The sequence below is a fragment of the Corvus brachyrhynchos genome, unplaced genomic scaffold, assembly GCF_000691975.1.
Source record: "Corvus brachyrhynchos isolate BGI_N302 unplaced genomic scaffold, ASM69197v1 scaffold221, whole genome shotgun sequence".
Classification (NCBI taxonomy): Eukaryota; Metazoa; Chordata; class Aves; order Passeriformes; family Corvidae; genus Corvus; species Corvus brachyrhynchos.
In genome coordinates, this window is record NW_008236622.1 from 2,903,299 (window position 1) to 2,923,129 (window position 19,831).

The 19,831-nt window shown below is 36.2% G+C and overlaps 1 protein-coding gene across 3 annotated transcripts; it reads right to left on the bottom strand.

Annotated features, from left to right (window-relative positions):
- Window positions 1–1,369: 1,369 nt before the first annotated feature.
- Window positions 1,370–19,825, bottom strand: TRPC1 (transient receptor potential cation channel subfamily C member 1). 3 transcript variants are annotated; one of them, XM_017726475.1, is made up of 14 exons: window positions 19,789–19,825; window positions 18,634–18,788; window positions 17,331–17,432; window positions 16,302–16,504; window positions 15,032–15,163; window positions 13,542–13,737; window positions 11,995–12,159; window positions 11,823–11,889; window positions 10,165–10,304; window positions 7,973–8,116; window positions 5,220–5,395; window positions 4,863–5,064; window positions 4,135–4,329; window positions 1,370–3,300 (listed from the first exon to the last, which is right to left on the bottom strand). In XM_017726475.1, exons 1-14 carry the CDS (start codon window positions 19,799–19,801, stop codon window positions 3,073–3,075), a joined length of 2,118 nt encoding a protein of 705 aa, XP_017581964.1. In that variant the 5' UTR covers window positions 19,802–19,825; the 3' UTR covers window positions 1,370–3,072. The 3 variants fall into 3 exon arrangements, with proteins under 3 accessions (XP_017581964.1, XP_017581963.1, XP_017581965.1); XM_017726474.1 differs by having other exon boundaries at window positions 11,823–12,159; XM_017726476.1 differs by lacking the exons at window positions 18,634–18,788; window positions 19,789–19,825 and having other exon boundaries at window positions 11,823–12,159; window positions 17,279–17,348.
- Between the last annotated feature and the right edge of the window lie 6 nt (window positions 19,826–19,831).

The window sequence follows — 19,831 nt, forward strand, 5'->3', positions numbered from 1 at the left end:
GGCAGCTTATTCATCGTCTACCAAATGGAAGGTAGGGGAAGCTCCTGCCCGCTCCCAGTTCCTTTCCCAGATCAATGCACTGGTAGCAGTAGGCCTGAAACAGGGAACAGAGGAACACGGAGCAGTGCCAGTTTTCTCAAGTAAGAGTTGGTTACAAAGCACAGGTAACAACTGTTACAAGTTTTTAAATGCAGTTTGTAGTGACTGTAAACTTCAAACATTTAAAATCCAACTTGCAACCAAACAACCAACAACACGATTTCTGAAATAATTTCTATTGAAATAACAATCAAGACCACAGTTTAGCAAGAGCATAAAGTAAGCTGATTTCCAGTAATTAGTGATTTGACCTTCCTGCTCCAAATGCAGGTATGAAAATTTTCATCTCAATTTTTCATTTATCAAGGCAAAGTTAGGTCTAAGACAAAACAGACATTAACATGAAAGGGAAGAAAAATCAACCTTTTCCAGTTGTCTCAAAAACTCTACTCAGTCCTTTAATGACTTGCACTAAAATTTGTACAAGGAAGCTCTGAATCCTATAGCCAACTCCAGCTTCTCCAAACTTTTTTTTTAATATGTAAAATTTTGTTTCTGTGCCTGTCCAGAACTATTCTGTGAATGTGCGTAAGGGAGACCTTGGAACAGCCAGTACTAAACTGCCAAATGAGAAAGCAATAGCATGTTTAACATATGTGAACTAGGAAAATCTAGATGATGAGACAAAATTGAGTACAGAGAACAAAGCACTCAGTACTGATTAGTAGCCCAGTAGAGAGGAAGACTACAACGGCTTTCAAATAAAACAGAGATGCAAAGTGTCATATAACTAAGGTAGGGCAGGGAACAAACTTCTCTCTTTCTGTCTCTCTCATTCTACAGGTTTGTGTTTCAGTGACAAGTAAAAACTCCAGAAATCCCAGTTCGAATCCAAGGTCCCCGAGAGCCTTGAAGTACAACAATTCTTCCTAAGGACATCTACACTGTAGTAGAATGCAGTGCCACAAGACAATGAGCAAGGTAGCTCTGAGTGACTCTGCTCAATGTATGAAAAGCACTCAGAAATAGCTCCATTAGCTCCTTCATTCATACTCTCAACACCCCCAGCTTCCCACAACTAACCATCCCAGTGCCAAACAGCTGACAGTGCATCTGGGATCTAACCCAGCTGGTCTGGAACCAGCATCACTTCATGGCACTGCATGAAGCCATTTCAATGAACCGAACAGGAGGGGTCCAGAAGGAAAAAGGCAGTAACACATTAACACCACCTACCTTCCTTAAACTTACTACCTCAGCATGACAAAGAAAATACTTTCGATGTGGTAACTGATAGAATGTGTTTGCAATACGACCAACCATACAACCATATTTTTCAAAGAGCTTTTATTTGCTTCCTTTCTTGAATATACACAACATACACAGCACATAGTTTTTATGTTGGTGCATTATTCAAACACGAGATCTCAGTCCAAATACAAAACTCACTGATCCTCTTTGCTTTCAACCAGGACGTTAACTTCCTATTCCCATGAAAAGCCAACACATATCAGAATTCCTCTATACTCTTAACACTTCTAGAAGCAGAGTATTAAAACCTAGTTCAGAAATACATAATTTCATAGTACGGAAAATATATCACCTTTACAAGAAAGAGTTTTATAAGAATTCCTTCAAAAAAGTAAACATTCACGTAAGCACCCACTCTGTCAATCTCCCAAAATCAACTGCAATCAAAGACCTCAATGGCTACCTGCGCCTTCCGGACATACGACCATTTCAGAAGAGCACCATCATAATACTAAAACTGTTAATCAATCCTTTAGCTGTCATGAATATACTTACTTTGTAATTAAAAATAGGGGAATTTCACATTTCTCAATTACAGTTTGTCAGCTTGAATTATATACAAGCATATAAAGCCATATAGGACCCTCTAGCACAGAAAATCCACAAAGCCCTTACTGTCCATTGTAAGCAAAGTCAAATAAACTATTTTCACAAAACACAGTTTTCCTGACACAAAAAATAATGTCTAGCTTGGCAACAATTCTGCTAAAAAACAGGAAAAAAGAAAAATTTAAATATAGGATATGTAAAATCTGTGTCAAGCAGACCCTTCTAAAGTACATCTCTCCAATGACAAGACTCAATGACCTCACAGAAAGAAGTGGAGAACGGTTCACAGGAATTGTTCAGCACTGCAACCAATAGCACTCATGTGGCTCCACCTCATTTTCATGAAATCATAGATTTTAATAATTCAAATAATTTATCTAGATTTTAAAAACCCAAGATACTAAACATTTAATGTTCACAGGTTGGTTTTAAAATTCTGTTCTCAATCCTAACATGTATATTAAAATGTACTATTGAGGCACTGCTGAAAAATCCAAGCAGGGTTTGATTGTCTTACACATAATGATAAACATTCAAGAAATGGTCTGTTTTGTGTTCAAAATGTCAATGTTCCCACCAAAGTGAAAAGTCTTGATGATTTGATTTGCTGTATTCTATAAATGTTAGTTTACAGTCAGTGTTAACATACAAAACTAGAACTGCCTCTTTCAGAGCCATACAGTCTTCATGTGCACTGTAACCTACAGTCATACATAATTTCCAACTGTGCTGGAAATTTTCTATTATTCTTTATCTGACTTTTCTATTAAAAATAAACAGGCTGGATTTTTATTTTAAAAAGTCTGTCTTCTCCCACAACTTGAAAAACAAGTATCAAAAAAGAACAAACAGCAAAAATAGAAGAAAGAAACATGTTGTGCTAGTTATGAAGCTCTAACACCTGACAGCCACAGACAGTCTGAGGAACATTTAGAAAACTCCTATATACAAATTTTTATATACACACCAAGATTAAGAGGTTAAGAAAATTAGTGTATCTGTTTTTGCATTCATTTTGACATCTTGGGCACCGAGCTGCAACTCATGCAAACGCATTTTCAAATGTATTTTTGTGCAATAATCTTCTCGTCTATACGATCTGGCAAAAGAATTAGGTCAACACTTCCACCTATGGTATCTAAAAGCACACACCTTTTGTTTAAAAGTTAGGCCTTAGTTTCTTGGATAAAACATAGCATATTTAGAAGTCCGAAAGCCAAGCAGGTCTCTCATTTCATTCCGGAATTTTGACAAGTCCTGCCGCAGTTCATTGAGGTTTTCCACAGTGGCCTGATCTGTACTTTGCATCTTCTGTCTCATGGAAGTCAAGTAACGGTGGACTAAGCAACACATCACCTTCTGGTAATTCTCATCTCTCTTCTGTTTCAGATTTCTCCATTCCTTTAAACAAATATAAGATATTTACTATGCAAGTGATTTTTGAGCCCTAAAGCCTGTATACAATTATACAGAGAAGAAATATGAACAAAATAACAAAGCAATTTTATAAACACATCCTGATGTGCACAAATATACAATGCCTATAAATTGTCCACAAAATTCAAATTAAATTATAATCTGCTGTACCAACAAAACTGAGAATTTTTATCTACCTGGCTTGGTAATTGTTCTGTGAGCAATTAAGAGTTCCATAACCCTGAATGCCTCTCAGTGCAAATTCCATAAAGTGTTTAAATTTGTTTATTTAATGCTATTTTCATCAGCAAGAAGATGCAAAATTAGTACGCAAAATTGCAGGGTACAAAAAAAATGTTTATAAAATAAACAAATAAAAAATCCCTTCCCCAACAATGAGAGGCTTCCGTGATCTTTTTTGGTTGTTTATTCTGACACTTCTGTAATATGTTTAAAATCAATTACCTTCTCCAAAGAATATTCTAACCTCACCATTTTTGAGATTAGCACATACTTCCTTGAGGTTTTTACGTATTTTCATTCAATCCAAGCATTTTTCCCTGACTGTTTCTGGGGGAATTGGGGGTTGGAGGGAAGCGGGTTGAAATTCCCAAACCAGAAAGTTAATAGAACCTTACTTAAGAAGAAATAGGTAACACTTATTTATCTTGGATGTGACACACATTATTCTGTAGCTCCTATTTATCTTAGTAGCATTCATCTTATGACAGGCAGCTTCATGCAGCAATCTGCTACTTCATTTTAGCAAGCAGCACCTTTCCAGCTGCAGAGCCTAGAGCTTTCCCAATCATTCCTCACCTTTAGGCTGTTCTGACGTTTCACTTTGCCACTTGATGTATGAGAGCAGATCCATTTACTGAGACTGTTGAAAAGGTAACAGATAGTCTTGGGAGAGGGTATAATGTTGAAAGGTGGAGGGAGTGTGCATTTATCATCAAAGTAGCTAAGCCAAAGCTTGGCACGAGCAAACTTCCACTCCTTATCTTCATGATTCTAATACATCAGAAACATTAACAGAGAAAAGAAGCAGAAATATTAACAGGTTATTTTGTAAGTTTAATTTTCTCATACCTGAAAAACTGACCATTATTTAACTTTGGTTATACAGCATTTTAATAGATAGATTACAGAGTATTTTAATAGGTTTGTTTGAATAGTCTAATATTAAATACTTAAAATAAGTACATCTTTCTACAATTCACTATATACTCTAGTATAAAATTCAGAAGGTATAACCCCATATCAAATGCCAAAGCACCACACATACCAAAACCAGCATTTGAACAGCCATTGTATCTAGAAAGTCATCAATTCTCAGTGGGCCAAAGCCCTGCACACATTCAACATGAACATTACAATTTTTTTTTATCCAAGTAAATAAGCAGCTCTTATTTGAAGGAAAAATACGAGCTCACAGACAGAGCTCGTCCATGAGGTCTGTAGATAATAAGTCTACACATCACAGGAAGAAATTTGTGTAAAATCAAAAGATACTGGTAATTGGCAATTAATCAGAAACCACTTACTGCTATCAGCTGAAAACTTTTGTGAAGCATTGCCACAAGGAGTTTAGTTAATACTATCACAACCACCACATTGTAGGTCCCAACAATAACAGCACCCACAAAAGACTGTAATTCTTCACCGTAGCTAAAACGTGTCACAAAGATTGCAACATGTGCCAGGGAGAATATATACCAAAAGAGAGCAAAACATGTACCAATAAACCTACAAAAACAAGAAAAAAAATCTGGTTAGGTAAACCTAACACCAAAAGTGTTTAATGTAAATTCAAGATCAGTGAAAAAATCCAGTCAAATTTGTTTAATTACTAGGGATTAAGGGCTCAAACAATGCAGTTATGTTACAGATATCAAACTCACGAATGGAATGTGTCATTGCTCTGTTGTTCACAGAAAATGCCCGCACAGTCTTTTTCTTCATTTACAGTAAATCCTTTATCATAAAGTTGTGTCAATCCAATTGTGAATGAGAACAAGACAAGAAGAAACATGCCCAGAAATTTTCCAAAATCTTGTAGCATCTGCCCCATTGAAATCTGTGAAATAGATTTATTTCTAATTTTAGTTAAACATGTAGTTATTTTTATTTGTATTGTCTCCTTCAGCCTTTGATCAACAAAAAATCTATTTACATTTTACATATTTAAGTTAAATTTTGATATGCTAAACAGACCTTGAGGTCAGGAGATACCCTTGTACACTGTTCTTCAGAGAAAAATTCTAGATATTAAAAAGAAAATGTAAGTAGCTTTAACATCACCTGGAAAAACAGTATCCTCCAAATAACCATAAGCAATATTATGTACACCTTGTTATTTATTTGCAATACGAATGGTAATAAGGAACTCACAGGTCAACAGACAAAAGCAGTAAACACATTTGAACATAAAATGCCATCATAGAAAGTTAATAAAATACTTAGAAGAACACTGAATTAATCAAAACATTTGGAATCATAATTTATCACTAATAAAAAACCAGCCAGTATACCAAAGCCCATCTGCAGAATACAGACTTAGTTCACTGTACATTTTATATATGATTTCAAATAAACACGTGTGTAGGCACACAGAAATTGAAGAATAAAGCATAGAAGGCATGACAGTAAAGCTGGATCATTAGTTTCTAATTCAAAATACCCTATACAGAACTTTGCAACATTAGAAATACAGCACCTTTAAAAAAAACCTAAACAAACGCTTGTGATTTTTTTCCAAAGGAAAGACTTTGATTTGCTTTTGACATAAGCACAATGTTTTACACAGACCCAGCATAAAGTGTTTACATAATTTAATTAGTCTTCCTACAAACTTCTTCAGAACAGTGTACCATTATAAAGAATGCAAATATATGTAAAAAGGGATTGGGTAAATCTAATCTATATAAATCGGTGTGTGGAAAGCCTAGTCTTATATGAATCAAAATCTGTACCAAATCATAGTCCAGAACTGTAACACAATTGCCAGGTTTTGCAAGCACAGCTTTTCTGGAGATGAATTCCTGCTCCCTCCTTTGCTGCTGGAAACTCACCCAGTACCTCCTGCAGCACAGCACATTCAGAGTTTGTACAGTCTGTAATGGTCATGGAGACTCTGCAGCTGTGGGCAGAGCTCTGCACCAACTGTGTGCGTGTTTGGTCAGAGGATGACTGTACTCCCCATTGAACTGTTTCATCACATCTAACCCTTTAAGGAAAAAACCCCAACCCAAATCCCAACAACATTCACCTTTTAATTCACACATGGCTCCAGCTAAGAGAGAGACAAAGTAGATGAAACAGGAATGCACAAAAAGTGCAAACTGCCTGAAACTGTTTTGTTTGGCATAGAGTGTAATAACCCATCCCAAATGCCAGTTGCTTTCTTCATAGGTTTACACTTTCCCTCTCTAAGTATTTACAATTTCTAAGCACTTGAAATCTAATTATCTAATCTAGGGGAGTATTATTCTACTTTCTGTTAACAATAAAAAGCACCACATACAGCCAATTTACAAATCTGGATTATAACAGGTTTTATTAACCAATGAGTCAAGTAACTGAATGCTTAAAAATAACTCTTAAGAGCCAACAGAACAGGGTAGCTGCCTTCCCCCGCCCCCCACTGTTGGGTTTCCATGCCATATTTGATTACCACCATTTGAACTTTGTGACCTACTTTCAGTAAATACTGCAAGAGTTGTTGCACCAGCCCTCGGCCAGCAGTAATAACATAAGCTCCTGTGTGCCTCTGAATGGGGTGACTGTTGACTGTTTTTATTTACTTGGAAAATTTCATAACACAGCCTTCTAATAAAAAACTTGTGAAAGATCTAGTACATAAATAAATATGCACATTCAACAGTGAATCTCTTTAAAATGTGGAGTGACTTCAGTGTTCAATCAATCTGTACAACCCTAATGCTTAATGCAACACCAAGACTTCAATATTTTTTTCGAAGTGTGCAAATACATTTCCATTTAAAATGTATAACAGAAAATTAGGTAATTAAAATGTGGGAGGTTTTACTGTCATCCCTACTCACTGGAAGGCTCCAACAAATTCCGAGTAAGAAGAAACCTGTTCTCCCTTCTTATAACTGCCAATAAATGGGTGACTATTGCAATACTCGAGAGATTTATATTTTTCAAACAAAAGCAATTTGCACAACTCAAGGTGTAGCTTCAATGAGATCACAGACATAAACAGAAAGGCTCTTGATTACTCTTCCTTGCTACACACTTCATTCATCTATCTCTTTAGAGATAAGAAGGCAATTATTTGCATAAAACTTTACAGGAAGAACCTGATCCTTACACTTTTCAACTGTGAAAACTTAGGTGGTATGTTAAGCTTAAAACAGATGAAAACAAAAAGACAGTATAGGTACAGCTATCATGGAAGAATACCTTAACTGAACTACACAAGGTCTTTCACTCTTTTTCTTACCTTTGCCCATCTAAATCAGTATGTTTTACACAAGAGATTAATTAAAAAAAAAAAATCAAACTTCAATGCAGTATCACTTCCTTCTACTTTTCACTTTCTTTCTTTAACATCTTCTTTTCCTATTTTCAGTAAGACTCTTGACAGCAAATTAGGTTTAATACTTTTTCGAGCAGTAATTATATTCACCTGGAGTGGTCCCAGAATGGAGCTGGTTGTGTACATGAAGAAGAGACGCAGGTAACTAAGAACATTTGCAAAGGCAAAAAGACCTTCTGCCACTAGGGTAGGATGGAATGCATCCCAGTCCTTCCTTTCAGCATAATCATGAAACTGCAACATAAAAAGGACAAATTGAGATCACTGACATTATAAATACAGAAATTCACCCATACACCTCTCCCCACTTCTGCTTCCAAAACAGGTAAGAGCATAAATGAAATGAACATATATCACTCATAGATGTCATACCTCTTTCAGACAAAGGCATTTTAAAAGCCATTCCAGAGGGAGCCAGAAATCAGACAATTTAAATTCAACACCTAACTCTGCCACTCACTTGTTCAAACCATTTATTCCTCTGTTCTGCTTTCACTTCTACTCTGTTTTGCATGGTCTATTGAAACAGGGACTTAGGCACTTTATAAACACATACATTGCCTACTACAATAGGCCTCAATCAAAAATAAGATTGAAATGCTACAAAGAAAACCGATGTACACATGCAGTTGCTGTGTGGTGACAGCTGATCTTAACCAGTTTTGGAAAGACTTATGACTTGGGGCTCCTTCAACAGATTTTATCAGTGGCTGCAGAGAATGGGAGTCACAAGTAAACTGTTGATTGAAGTATTATCCACTAAGTACTACTATTCAACTTACTCAGGGAATATCCACAGATTGCTAACTTTCAGTTTGGCTCAAACATTCAGCATTTATATTACCAGCTTCTGCTGTCTCAAAATGGACATTCGAAAACTAAGGAACTCACAGCTGCTTTATAATAACTTGCCCAAAAGTCTGCTGCACAAAGATGGCACTAAATAGGGGTAAGTATTTTTTTATACACTGCATTTCATGTGTACAAATCTTTCTGCTACAGAGACTCTTCCTTTATTTCTTACAGTTTCAGTGCCTACAATGGACCTAAGATACAAACTGAACATTTTTATTTGGTTTTCTATATGATTTATAAACTATTAAAATAAATTTTGCCATATAAAAGGGGCAAAACCCCCATTATATGCCTAGTCTATAGGACAGGAGTCATGCATCTTCAAAAAGGTTACAATTTAAATTGGCAACAATGGGCTCTTATCTCAGCAAAGGAACTAATACTAGAGACATGCTGGTTGCAAAGCAAATGGCTGGGAAGGCAGCCCAATGTGGCATTCTCCCTCTAGTCTTTTTCCAAGAAATGGAGCCTTCCTTTCTAAATGATTACCAGCCTCTGAATCAATGCTAGGATAGGGAAATGAGCCAAACACCAAGTTGGGTAGAACTGAACCAGTTTATTTCCCTCCCAACTGCCAGACAGCTGTCAACTTACAGTTTTCAAGACACAATAACAGCGCTACTGCACTGGCTTGGATTTTGCTGAAATATACACATTCAATTGGCCTGGCAGTTTGCCATGTGCTGTGTGGTTAACAACACATGCAATAGAATGGCAATAATAATTTTCAAAACTCGTATTTTCAATCAAATCCAGATGGCTTTTTATAGAGACAAGGCAAGGCTCCTCTATAGTCTCAGGGCTTTTATCCTTACTACCAAAGAAAACCCCAATCAAAAAAGCCCCACCAAGCAAAAATCAATTAAAAATCCACCACCGCCACTTATGACATTCGAGTATATGTACTCAAAAGCGAAATAAAACTTTCCGCAACAAAAAGGCATCAGGCAATCCAAACACAGAGAATACTATTAGCTTTCTGCAAAGTACTGACCTATGGAATCAGGCAAGCTCAAATGCCAAATCTGATGAGATGCATTTCCCTAAACAAAACTCAAGCCATTTGGAAGACTAGCCAGTTCTTACAAGGAAGACATTAGCTCTGTTTGGGGTTTCCAAGCACTTAGACATGTCTTGATATGTTTTCTAACTGCTATTTGCCTCATCAACTATTCTCTGAAGACCAAGGTGCAGCAAGACCCAAGGTCTTGACAGCTCCATGGCCCATACCACAGAGAGCATTTAAGCCCAAAGCTTACACTGCACCCACACTTTAGGCTATTACTAATGTTTACACTTAACCACAACACCCTACTACTAACATACCACATGTAATGTACCTTAACGTATTTTGCAGCAATGTACTAAAATCATATTTGCTCAGCCAGTCCCAGAGGAGCTTTGGATCTATGAAGATTGGTGCTCACCTTGTTATGGGCAACAACTTTGAGGGCAAAAGTTGCCAAATACAAGGAATTCATGACAAAACTAAGCTGATTGCGGGACTCTTCTAAAAAATCTTCTAAACCATCGTACCAGAGCCTCTTGACATCTGACCACACCATTCCTGCAGGCAAAAAAAACCAAAAAAAAAAACCAAACAGGGAAGTGAAGCCATTGTACTGAACAGATATTATTTTACATATGATCACCATGTATTTTACACTAAACTTGTTACAGAATCAGTAAAAGGAAATGGAGAAGATGGTATTTACACACACAAGAACTGGAGTTCTGTTGTTTCATTTTCGCATGGAAGACATTTGTATTCATGATTTTGAAAGTTTAGCCAGAACAACACAAAACTTGCTACTAGCCTGAAACATTAGAAATTCTGCTGTGGCCATTCTGACAATGATTTTTAGGGAGTATTTTAATGGGACTATGGAATATAATAATGTAAGTGAATCCTTGATACTTGATTCTTTTCATTCCAGTTGATTTTGTAGAACATTTTCTAAATACGGTCTTTATCAACTTAGAGTATTTTTATGGAATCAGTATAATGTCATTATAAAATAAGCATTTAATTATAAATGCAATTACTATTTAAAAACTTGAGATTCAATAATGTGAAAAATAACCTGATTTTAATGATTATGTTGCTTAGATATAATTTTTAAATCCTACTTGAAATCCACATTAGAATATTACATGCAGAAAAAAATACATGTCTATAGCCTTTAATTAAAATTACCAAGACCACCTAATGACATACTTTGTCTACAGCAGACTTGATGGAACAAAAGAATTTATAAAATTATAATATTTAATTTCGAAGCAAAGGAGGAATCTGAATTGTACTCAAAATTTGAAGTTTTCAAGTTTCTTTTAAGACCTGCCTGTACTTGCGTGGGGGATACTAAATATTTCCAAGATCTGCAAGAATTGCTCAACAGTTTTAATACAGCTCAATTGTGAAAGGAACCACTATTACACAAAAAACCCTCACCCTAAAATATGAAATAAATCACCCACAGAATTACTTAGAAAAAAACTGTGTTGTTTTTCACTCTATCACTGCTTTTTACAAGTCCAATGATACAAATGATACATATCTAATTACCTTACATTAAGAAAGGCAAATTTTAATGTAAAAAAAATTGCATGCCAGACAACCAAAAACAAGGTAAAAGGTTCTATGAATTTTCAACCAAAAGTTCTTGAGAACTCAACAAAAATTATAATTGTGCTCCCTCTGCTGCATCAACCAGAAGTGACATGCAGCCTTTCTGGTACAGTTACGATAATCGGTGACCATGACATACAGAAACATGGAAGACCATAACATGGGAAAAAATACTTGTTTTTGTGTTTCGAAAAAAGCATGAGGTAAATGCACACCTTAAATCTCTTACACTAAGATGGAACATGAATACATAAACATACACAACATATACTTTTATCTTTAAACCACGTGCCAACACTGCAGCAAGTCCAAGTTTTATTATTAACTACTTCTCCACTCAAGCATTACAGAACTGCTAATGAAAGACTGAGTTATTACTTACTGCTGATGTACCACTTAACTGGCAATTTTATATATATTCTGCAGTTGTCATCCAATCACTCAAATCATACCTACCAATAAGCCATATTATCAGAAGATAGTCAATTCTCTCCAGGGCTGGTCCCATGGTATTCTTCTTATTCTCATTGTAGACAAGGGAATACAAATTAAGTAATAACAGAAATGTGAAATACGAAGCTCCATGAATAATAAACTTCATAAAAGGAGTGTGAATTATTCGACCTACTCGAGATTTAGGGGCTAACAAGTAACACAGGGACAAAACTGGCCAGAAAATGCCAACCATCAGAACAGTCAGGATCTTCTTGCAGGTGTGCTTGCGCCGATAGCCGGCCATCTGTCCAAACCACACCGTGTTGAGAAACTGCTGGCAGTTGGACTGGGCAACAAACTGGGGGGGAAGGAGGGGGAGAAACAAACAAGGAATCACTCTCAGGTTTCTTAATACACATTACTAAGTCACATCATTAAAATTAATTTTCTAACTATATGTAGCTACCACTTAACAGGAAAAGGCAAGAACATCAACTTGAAATAATTATCTTGTAAGAGACCTAATTGCTATGGACCCACGATGAACATAAACATCCGTTATTTTAATTTCCTTCTAGAGCCAGCAACTAAACGTAAATTATACACACTAGACTTCTAATGGTTTTCTGTTTAAGAATTAGTTTTGATTTTTAATTATTTAGAATCTAGCATATCAATAACATCACACCGCAGAGTTACAAAAGAACGTATCTCATTAGAGAATCGTTTGTCATTTAGTTGAAAAAATACCAACAAAAAGAACCTTGCTGTTACCACATTTTATAATGCATCACAAAAACTGTCTCTACAGTAATCTTGTCAGGACTAAAACAAGTTCTGCAGATACTTTCCTCATACAGCACAAAAAAGTTGTTATTTTCCAAGACCTGTAGTAAAAACAAGCTATGCTCAAACCCAGAGGAACACCAAAATACTTCAGTGTGCTTAATGAATGCGTTCCAGAAATGTGTAATGCTGGTTGTAGGGCAGCCCAGAACTACAGTTTATGACTTTTAAATGCTATGTATTTCAACAGTTTCACAAACAGTTTAAGCCTAGACATGTAGAACAGACAAAATTATATAATTCCTTTTGCAAATGCTAACTAAAAATGGATTTTGCATGAAAAGGAAACTTCCACTCTATCCTTGATCCTTGTACTAGAATCCCACAAATACCCATTTGCCTTCCAGCACAGAAAACTAGAGTTATAATTTATGAGGGGACAAAAATGACAATAACCTTCTCCATGGAGGAAGTTGCATATTGACGGCATAAAAAGTGCTGCTATTCTGGAACAGAGGGGCTATTCAGTTGTACCAGCACAGGTCCAACCTAATTACTGAACAGCACAGGCAAGGCCTGAGACAAAGCTGAACAGTTAATGACCAGTGAGAAGATGATAAATCATGTCTGGCACCTAAGGATCCATGCCTCTCTAGGCAAGGATTTAATGAGAATCGGAATAAATAATTACCACTACCAGAGCTGTTCATAAAAAAGCAGTAGTCTATACTTCAATACAGAAAATACTGCATTCATCTCCACAATAAACACTGAAGAAACACTCAGTATCTTGCAGCATCCCTGTTTCACATACTGATACCCTGTATATTAACATCTCTTCTACAACTCCTGTAAATTTATTTCCACTTCTGCATCCAGAGGCAGAACAACAAAGTAATTAATTACTAGCAAAATATGATACGGAAAGTCTATCAAGTTACTGCGAAGACAAACCTCCTTTTGATTATACTTGATTGCAAGTTTTAAACGGCTTAAGTTCATCCTCTCTTCCAACAATCCTCGCTTGTCTACATGTTCATCACTGGAGGTGTGATTCAGAATCACTTCCAGCTCCCGGGAATTCCGCGCCTGTGCAAGTAAATCTTTAGCAAAGGTTTTGCACTGTTGAGCGAGCTCCTCATAATCATTTCTGAAATACACAGAAGCAGTATGTACTATTCCACTGGTTCTGTATTTTCCATTAAATCATGAATGATACATTTTTGGTTGGGATTGTATGATATGTCAAGACAAATTAAAAGAAACCACCCCAGAAGTCCTATATCAAGGTCCAAGCATTCCTAAGACAACTCTGAGTAGTTTTCTCCACATAACATGACAATTACACTTCAGTTTAGTTTGCAAGATCACTAGAGAAAATCTGACAAACAGACTTACAGTATACGAATTCTTATGTCATGATTTCCATACACAGAGTTAAAGCTTAGAGTTATTTCCAGGAGATGAGAAAGTGTAGCAGTCACAAAATATGGCACTGGTAAGTAACCACTTGGACTTTCCTACTGGATGGGAAATTGTTTGAGGTTTTGCTTTATTCCTGTCATCTGAAAACTAGTCTATTCACTAAATATTATGTATTAATATATTAAACACATGAAAAGAAACCACACGATTTCCTTATCTCACCTTGCACACAGTCCATTTTAATACCAAGCTGTATCACAAAAATCCAAAAATTGAACTCTTAATAAGAAAGATAAGCAGCTAAAATCCAGAAAATTCAAATGTTGTTTAGGAAAGTAGAATTTTACTCTATATAAACACTTGCTTTCACATTCTTGGAAAGCTTTTGTGCCGGTAAGTTACAAAATGGTAGAATCTGCGTTGTTTAAACATGAAATTATATTGAGCATTTGTTCATCATATAGAGCATTTTCAGTATGAAGTCTTCTACACACATATGCATATTTTAAATATATACACATATATATGTAACCATACATACACACATGCCCTCTTCAAAGTCTTACATAATAAGGAGCAAAATTAAGAAACAAAACCCAAAACAACTCTCAACATGAGTCAGGTCAGTATAATCAAGGTATTGCATATTTCTACCCTGATACAGAAAAAAAGTACAGAGTACTAATGAGATATTGATATGATTAATAGGTGTGTGAATTCCAAATAAGTCAGCATTTAGCATAATTTCTGTTTGTTTTTGCAGAGTAGAGCTGAAATTTGAACTGTTGGTGCAACTACATGCATTGAAATGTCTATACCTAAAAGGATTTAAAGTAATTAAACTGTCAAAATGACTACTAATGAGGCATAAATTATATTATATAACTTATTACATCTAATTATCAGTTTAAACACTTCACTTACAAAAAATTAGGAATAAACATTTTCTAATGCATATGTATTTCTACACCTGTAATTTCATAAAAGTATTCAAAGTGATTTGTGTTTTCAATTCCTACCTGAATTCAACCTCAACAAGGCTTAGTTCTTTCAAGTCTGCACTGAGTTCAAAAGCTCGTAGGATTGGATCCTCCTCTGTTAACATTATTAAGGCAGGACTGGCCAAACACCGATAAATGTCCAGACGAAACCTGTGACAAAAGAACAGCAAGCAAAATGAGGATGTTTCATTTCATTAGCAACTTCAAATCAGAACCTGTTCCAAAGGTTTGCCTAAAATAGTCAGCTGAAAGATGAAACAATTTGGATTGTTAAAATCAGACACTACAAACATCAAACGCAGTGTGTCCTGGAAGATACATTATATATTTAGAACCCCTAAGTATCCAAAATCAGCCAAAAAGGTTCCCTCTTCTTTTCCTCAGTACTTCCACTGTTATCAGTACATCAGCAGAAGTTCTAGATTAAATAAGAGCTGCTATCTCAAATATTTCTATTGTTTGTCTGCCTGGGATACCCTGACATCTTTACTCATACTCAAGTTAATGGCGTGGTGTATAGGATGGATACCAGAAGGTGGCCTGCACCAGCTCACTACCAAAAACTCAAATACTCTCACTTCTCTTATTTTTCAGTATTTTGGATACAGACTGGAGTAATTATGCAATAATTAATAGTGTATTGTAATTACAGTACAGTTACAATCTTTGAACTCTGTGATTTTTTATCCTCTCACATATTAAATTTATTTAACCCTCAAATACGTTCTCAAGTTAACCACACAAAATATTTCCCAGATTGCTAAATCCCTCTCCTCATTTGAATCTTTATTAAAAAGCTTTCTACTTTCAAAAATACCAAAGAATAAAAGAGAAAAATTGTCTTTAGTTTGCATTCATCAATCCATGCCACATAAACTCTTTTAGGAACAGGATACAGAATTAGCCACCTCCTCATGCCAGTTCACAAGCCCCCAAGCATTAACTAACTTGAGCAAAATTTTATTTGTGTAGTCCCTATGGCCCCAAGCCAAAGGTAGCTAGAGTGTTTGAGACACAACTGGTAGAAAGGACAGGCACTTAGTGACTATGCACAATGACTGAAAGTATAAAACCAAAATTACAAGAAAAGCCACTGCCTCCCACCAGCCTTTTCAGGCACAACCCATCCCCAAGAACTACCATCTCTCACAAAAAGAGTTACAATATACTAAAGGAATCCACTCACAAACTTTACCTTAAAAGAAACAGGAAACATACTGAATCTGACCCAGGCAATACCTGAGAATTAAGAATCTTTTTATTATGGCCTATGACTGCTAAGTCTTACCTGGAATGTCGCAGACTATCTTTTTTGTTCTTGGCAGTGCACAGTGTGCACTCACAGCCCACAGCATGAGGTTTGGGTAATGATATGTCTTGCTTCAACAGCATGGTGAGAATTTCATAGTTGTTACGATGAGCAGCTAAAATTACTGGTGCCACATCCATGGTTGTTGAGTACTCTGGGTTCTGAATGCGTTCCATTAATTTCTGGAACAAAATGTAGGAAGTATCTAAATTTATTACCTACAGTTCTACTATATGTAAGGGGGTTTTTGACTGTTCAACCAAGAATTTCTCCTTCAAAATACTTTCCAATGTCTCATAATATGAAAAGAAGGAAAAATATGTAACAACAGTCAGGTAACAACCTGTCAGACAAATACTGAAAAACAGTAACAGATCCAGATATGTTTCTGGTTAATTTACATAGAAATACTGTCTATTTTTCCAACAGACGTATGATATTAAAAACTGTTATTCTGGTCTAGTCCGTGAAAAAAATTATTGTATTTACTGCTGAAGTGGAGAAAAAATACCCTGAAAGTGCCATACTCTGTTACACAACACTTTATTCCTTCCCTCCCTCTACCTCTACTTTGTGCTTTCAAAAGTTCTTTGGTACTTAACCATTGACAAGGTATGTTTCAACTGATTCATTTCAAGGTAAAGGTCTGATGTTTATAGATTTGCTCTAAAAATCTATGAAGCTTCAATACATGAATAAACCCTTTATAAGTCAAGGCTGCTAACCACCCTGTAAACAGACTACTAGAAAAGATTTATAACCACTAGGTTTTTTTCTCTTCTGAACTAGGCATGTGTTTGTCAGGTATAAAGCCACTGGATTCCTTAGGTGATAAAGCAAAATAACGTATTTCATCTTTCAAGACAAAAGAGGCTACAAAAATAATCCCTGGTGTCCAGATTCTATCACTTTACAGATGCAGAATTTAAGAATATTGTTTTAAATATTACAGATACCCAAAAAGCAATAGCCTTCCCAACCAAAAATCAGGGAGTAACAATGCTTAACCACAATGGTTGGTCTGGAGGATCGTTTTGGTCGGTGATTAAGTAGAATGTCAACAGCTCCCACCACTTCTGAGTCAATAGCCACCAAAAGTGCATCCGAGGACTAAGGAAAGAAAACAAAACATATGTGAAAACAGCAGAAACTTAAACAGCATAAAGAGACAAACTCAAGCCAAACTGCATTTTTTTAATATATTTTTTTAATTTATTTTTAAAGTACTAAAATGATGTTCTGTATTATCACCAGACATATGATCAGGATACAAATTCAGGTTGCCATTGCAGGAGTTCACAAAGATTTAGTGACAATTTGTTTAATTGCACAAACAGCAGAAGAATCAATTCCGTAAATTACTTTCCAGCAAAGATGATGCATAAGACTTGCAAAAATCAAGTTTAAAGACACAGTCTACCAGGTTATTAGACACATTAAAAGCAAATGTTTGTGTAACACAGCTTAGGCATACAGGATACTTCAACCCTGGATTTGTAATTGTGGGGTCCAGCTAGGAAAATAAGCTTTTTCCTTCTTGGCTGGTAACCAACCACTTCTGCACCTTCTGTTAAGCTGAGATAAGCAGCTTTTCATTTTCCAATTCAGATTTTTGCTCTAAAAAAATAAAAGAAAATTACACAGCTTTTATTACTGCCATTAATTCAGATAGGGAAAAGCTTGTGGTTTTATTCTTGCCCAATATGAAACAATGTAATAAAAGATGCTACTTTCCCCTGTCTTACATATTTAAGCCATCATAGCTTCACCTCTCCCAGCAGCAGCAGAGATGCTGCATACAGTTAAAGAAGTCATGTTGGTAGGAAAGTGCCCTGCCATCAAGCAGAGATCAAGTTTAACAAGAAAGCACTGCAGAAATGCATGTTTGCCTTAACTGAAAATCCACTAATATAACATGAATTTTTCTGTGTTACCGTTTTTAAAGTTAATATACTCTACAGCCAAAAGGATTTTTGCATTTTACACTTGTTAATATCAGGCACTCATACCATATACCCTTTTTTTTTTCTTGAATATAATGCATGCACTATATCAGCAACAGGAGTAACATTTAAAATAAAATGCAAACTTGTTAATATCATAGAAAATGTTACTTACACATTTGCCAATAAAATCCCACTAGAAAAGTCAACTTGTGAGAAGAAACCACTTTCACAATTACTTTTTCCAATTTACTGGAAAAAGAACTGAACTGCCTAAAAGGCAGACTGTATTTATGTCCAAATTCTGACAGATTAACAAAGAAGATATATGACTACACTGAACATTTTTAATAAAGTGTGTTGGATACCTGGCAGCCATAATCCAAAAGCAGCTGTAGTATGTCCAAGTTTTCATTTTCAATGGTTATGGTAACAGCATTTCGTCCAAGCACATCCACACAATTTATGTTCATTCCACCTGAGCTGTTTTCCTCTAAGAGTTTCTTAACCATGTAATAGTCACCTGCACAAGTAAGGCAGGGATATCACTTCATATTATAAAGCAATAAAAGCATGTGAACATTTTAAGTACCACGCAGCATCAAACGACACTATTCCATAGCTGACAACAGACACTGAGAGTATCAGACAAGTAAGAAGTCAAGGTAGATAAGCATTCTATCATCAGGGAGAAAACTAAAGATGTTTCAGGAGATCCCTATTCAGGAAAGCACCAGACATGTACTTTAATTCACCCCTTTACTTCCAGTCCTAAAAACAAACACACACAAAAGCACGGGTGGTTTACAAAACTGTCTTTAGGATAACAAATTACTTTGCAACATAGAAGACCATGACCAAGACAGACCTTAGTGTAGAATACTTACAGAAGTATATGTAGAATACTCCTACATGCAGTAAAATACATACCGAGCCTGCAAGAGTACTGAACCAGCTGTTATACAGACAAGTGGGTTTTGTTACATTTTTTGTAATGCAGCCTTTCAGTTCTCTGAACCTACGTTTATAGCTAAAGACAGAAATACGTGCCTTCCTCTGATGTTCAGGACAGACTGCACCGGCTATGTAACAGCAAGGCATCCCACCACCGACAGCCCCAGAGCAAAGCTCCCAAGCTCGCTGGCGAATGTCACTGCAGAAGTACCCCTGTGGTTGTGAGCTAACCCAAACTCGGGGCAGGACGCAGCTCCAGCTCCTGCAGCCATGCTTATGCCCCAAGCACGCAGAGCCATGCAGCACACCATTAAAAGCATACCTCGGAGTCTAACGTTTCAGACCTGTTAAGGTCAGTTTGATTTAAGGACACGTTTCGACTCAAAGGTAACTAAATATAGACTTAAAGCAAGCAGCATATTTTAGAAAGAAAAATCTCTTCCCATCCGCCACCAATGGCGCAAATCATAAGATACTGGTCTCGCTTATCCTGGGGATGTCTAGATACGACCCGATTTTACAGCAGCTCTCTACTCAGAGACTCTTTGAACAGCGAACACAGCAAATACCTTCCAAATTCATCCGACACAAACGGACTCCCTCACGAACGCA

What these genes read in the sequence shown, in the direction of transcription:
- TRPC1 (XM_017726474.1), bottom strand. An exon ending in AAGTTGTTGCCCATAACAAG is followed by an intron (nt 8,117 to 10,164) that starts GTGAGCACCAAT and finishes TTTATGTTGCAG; the next exon opens with TTTCATGATTATGCTGAAAG. An exon ending in AAAGTTTTCAGCTGATAGCA is followed by an intron (nt 4,330 to 4,862) that starts GTAAGTGGTTTC and finishes CTGATGTATTAG; the next exon opens with AATCATGAAGATAAGGAGTG.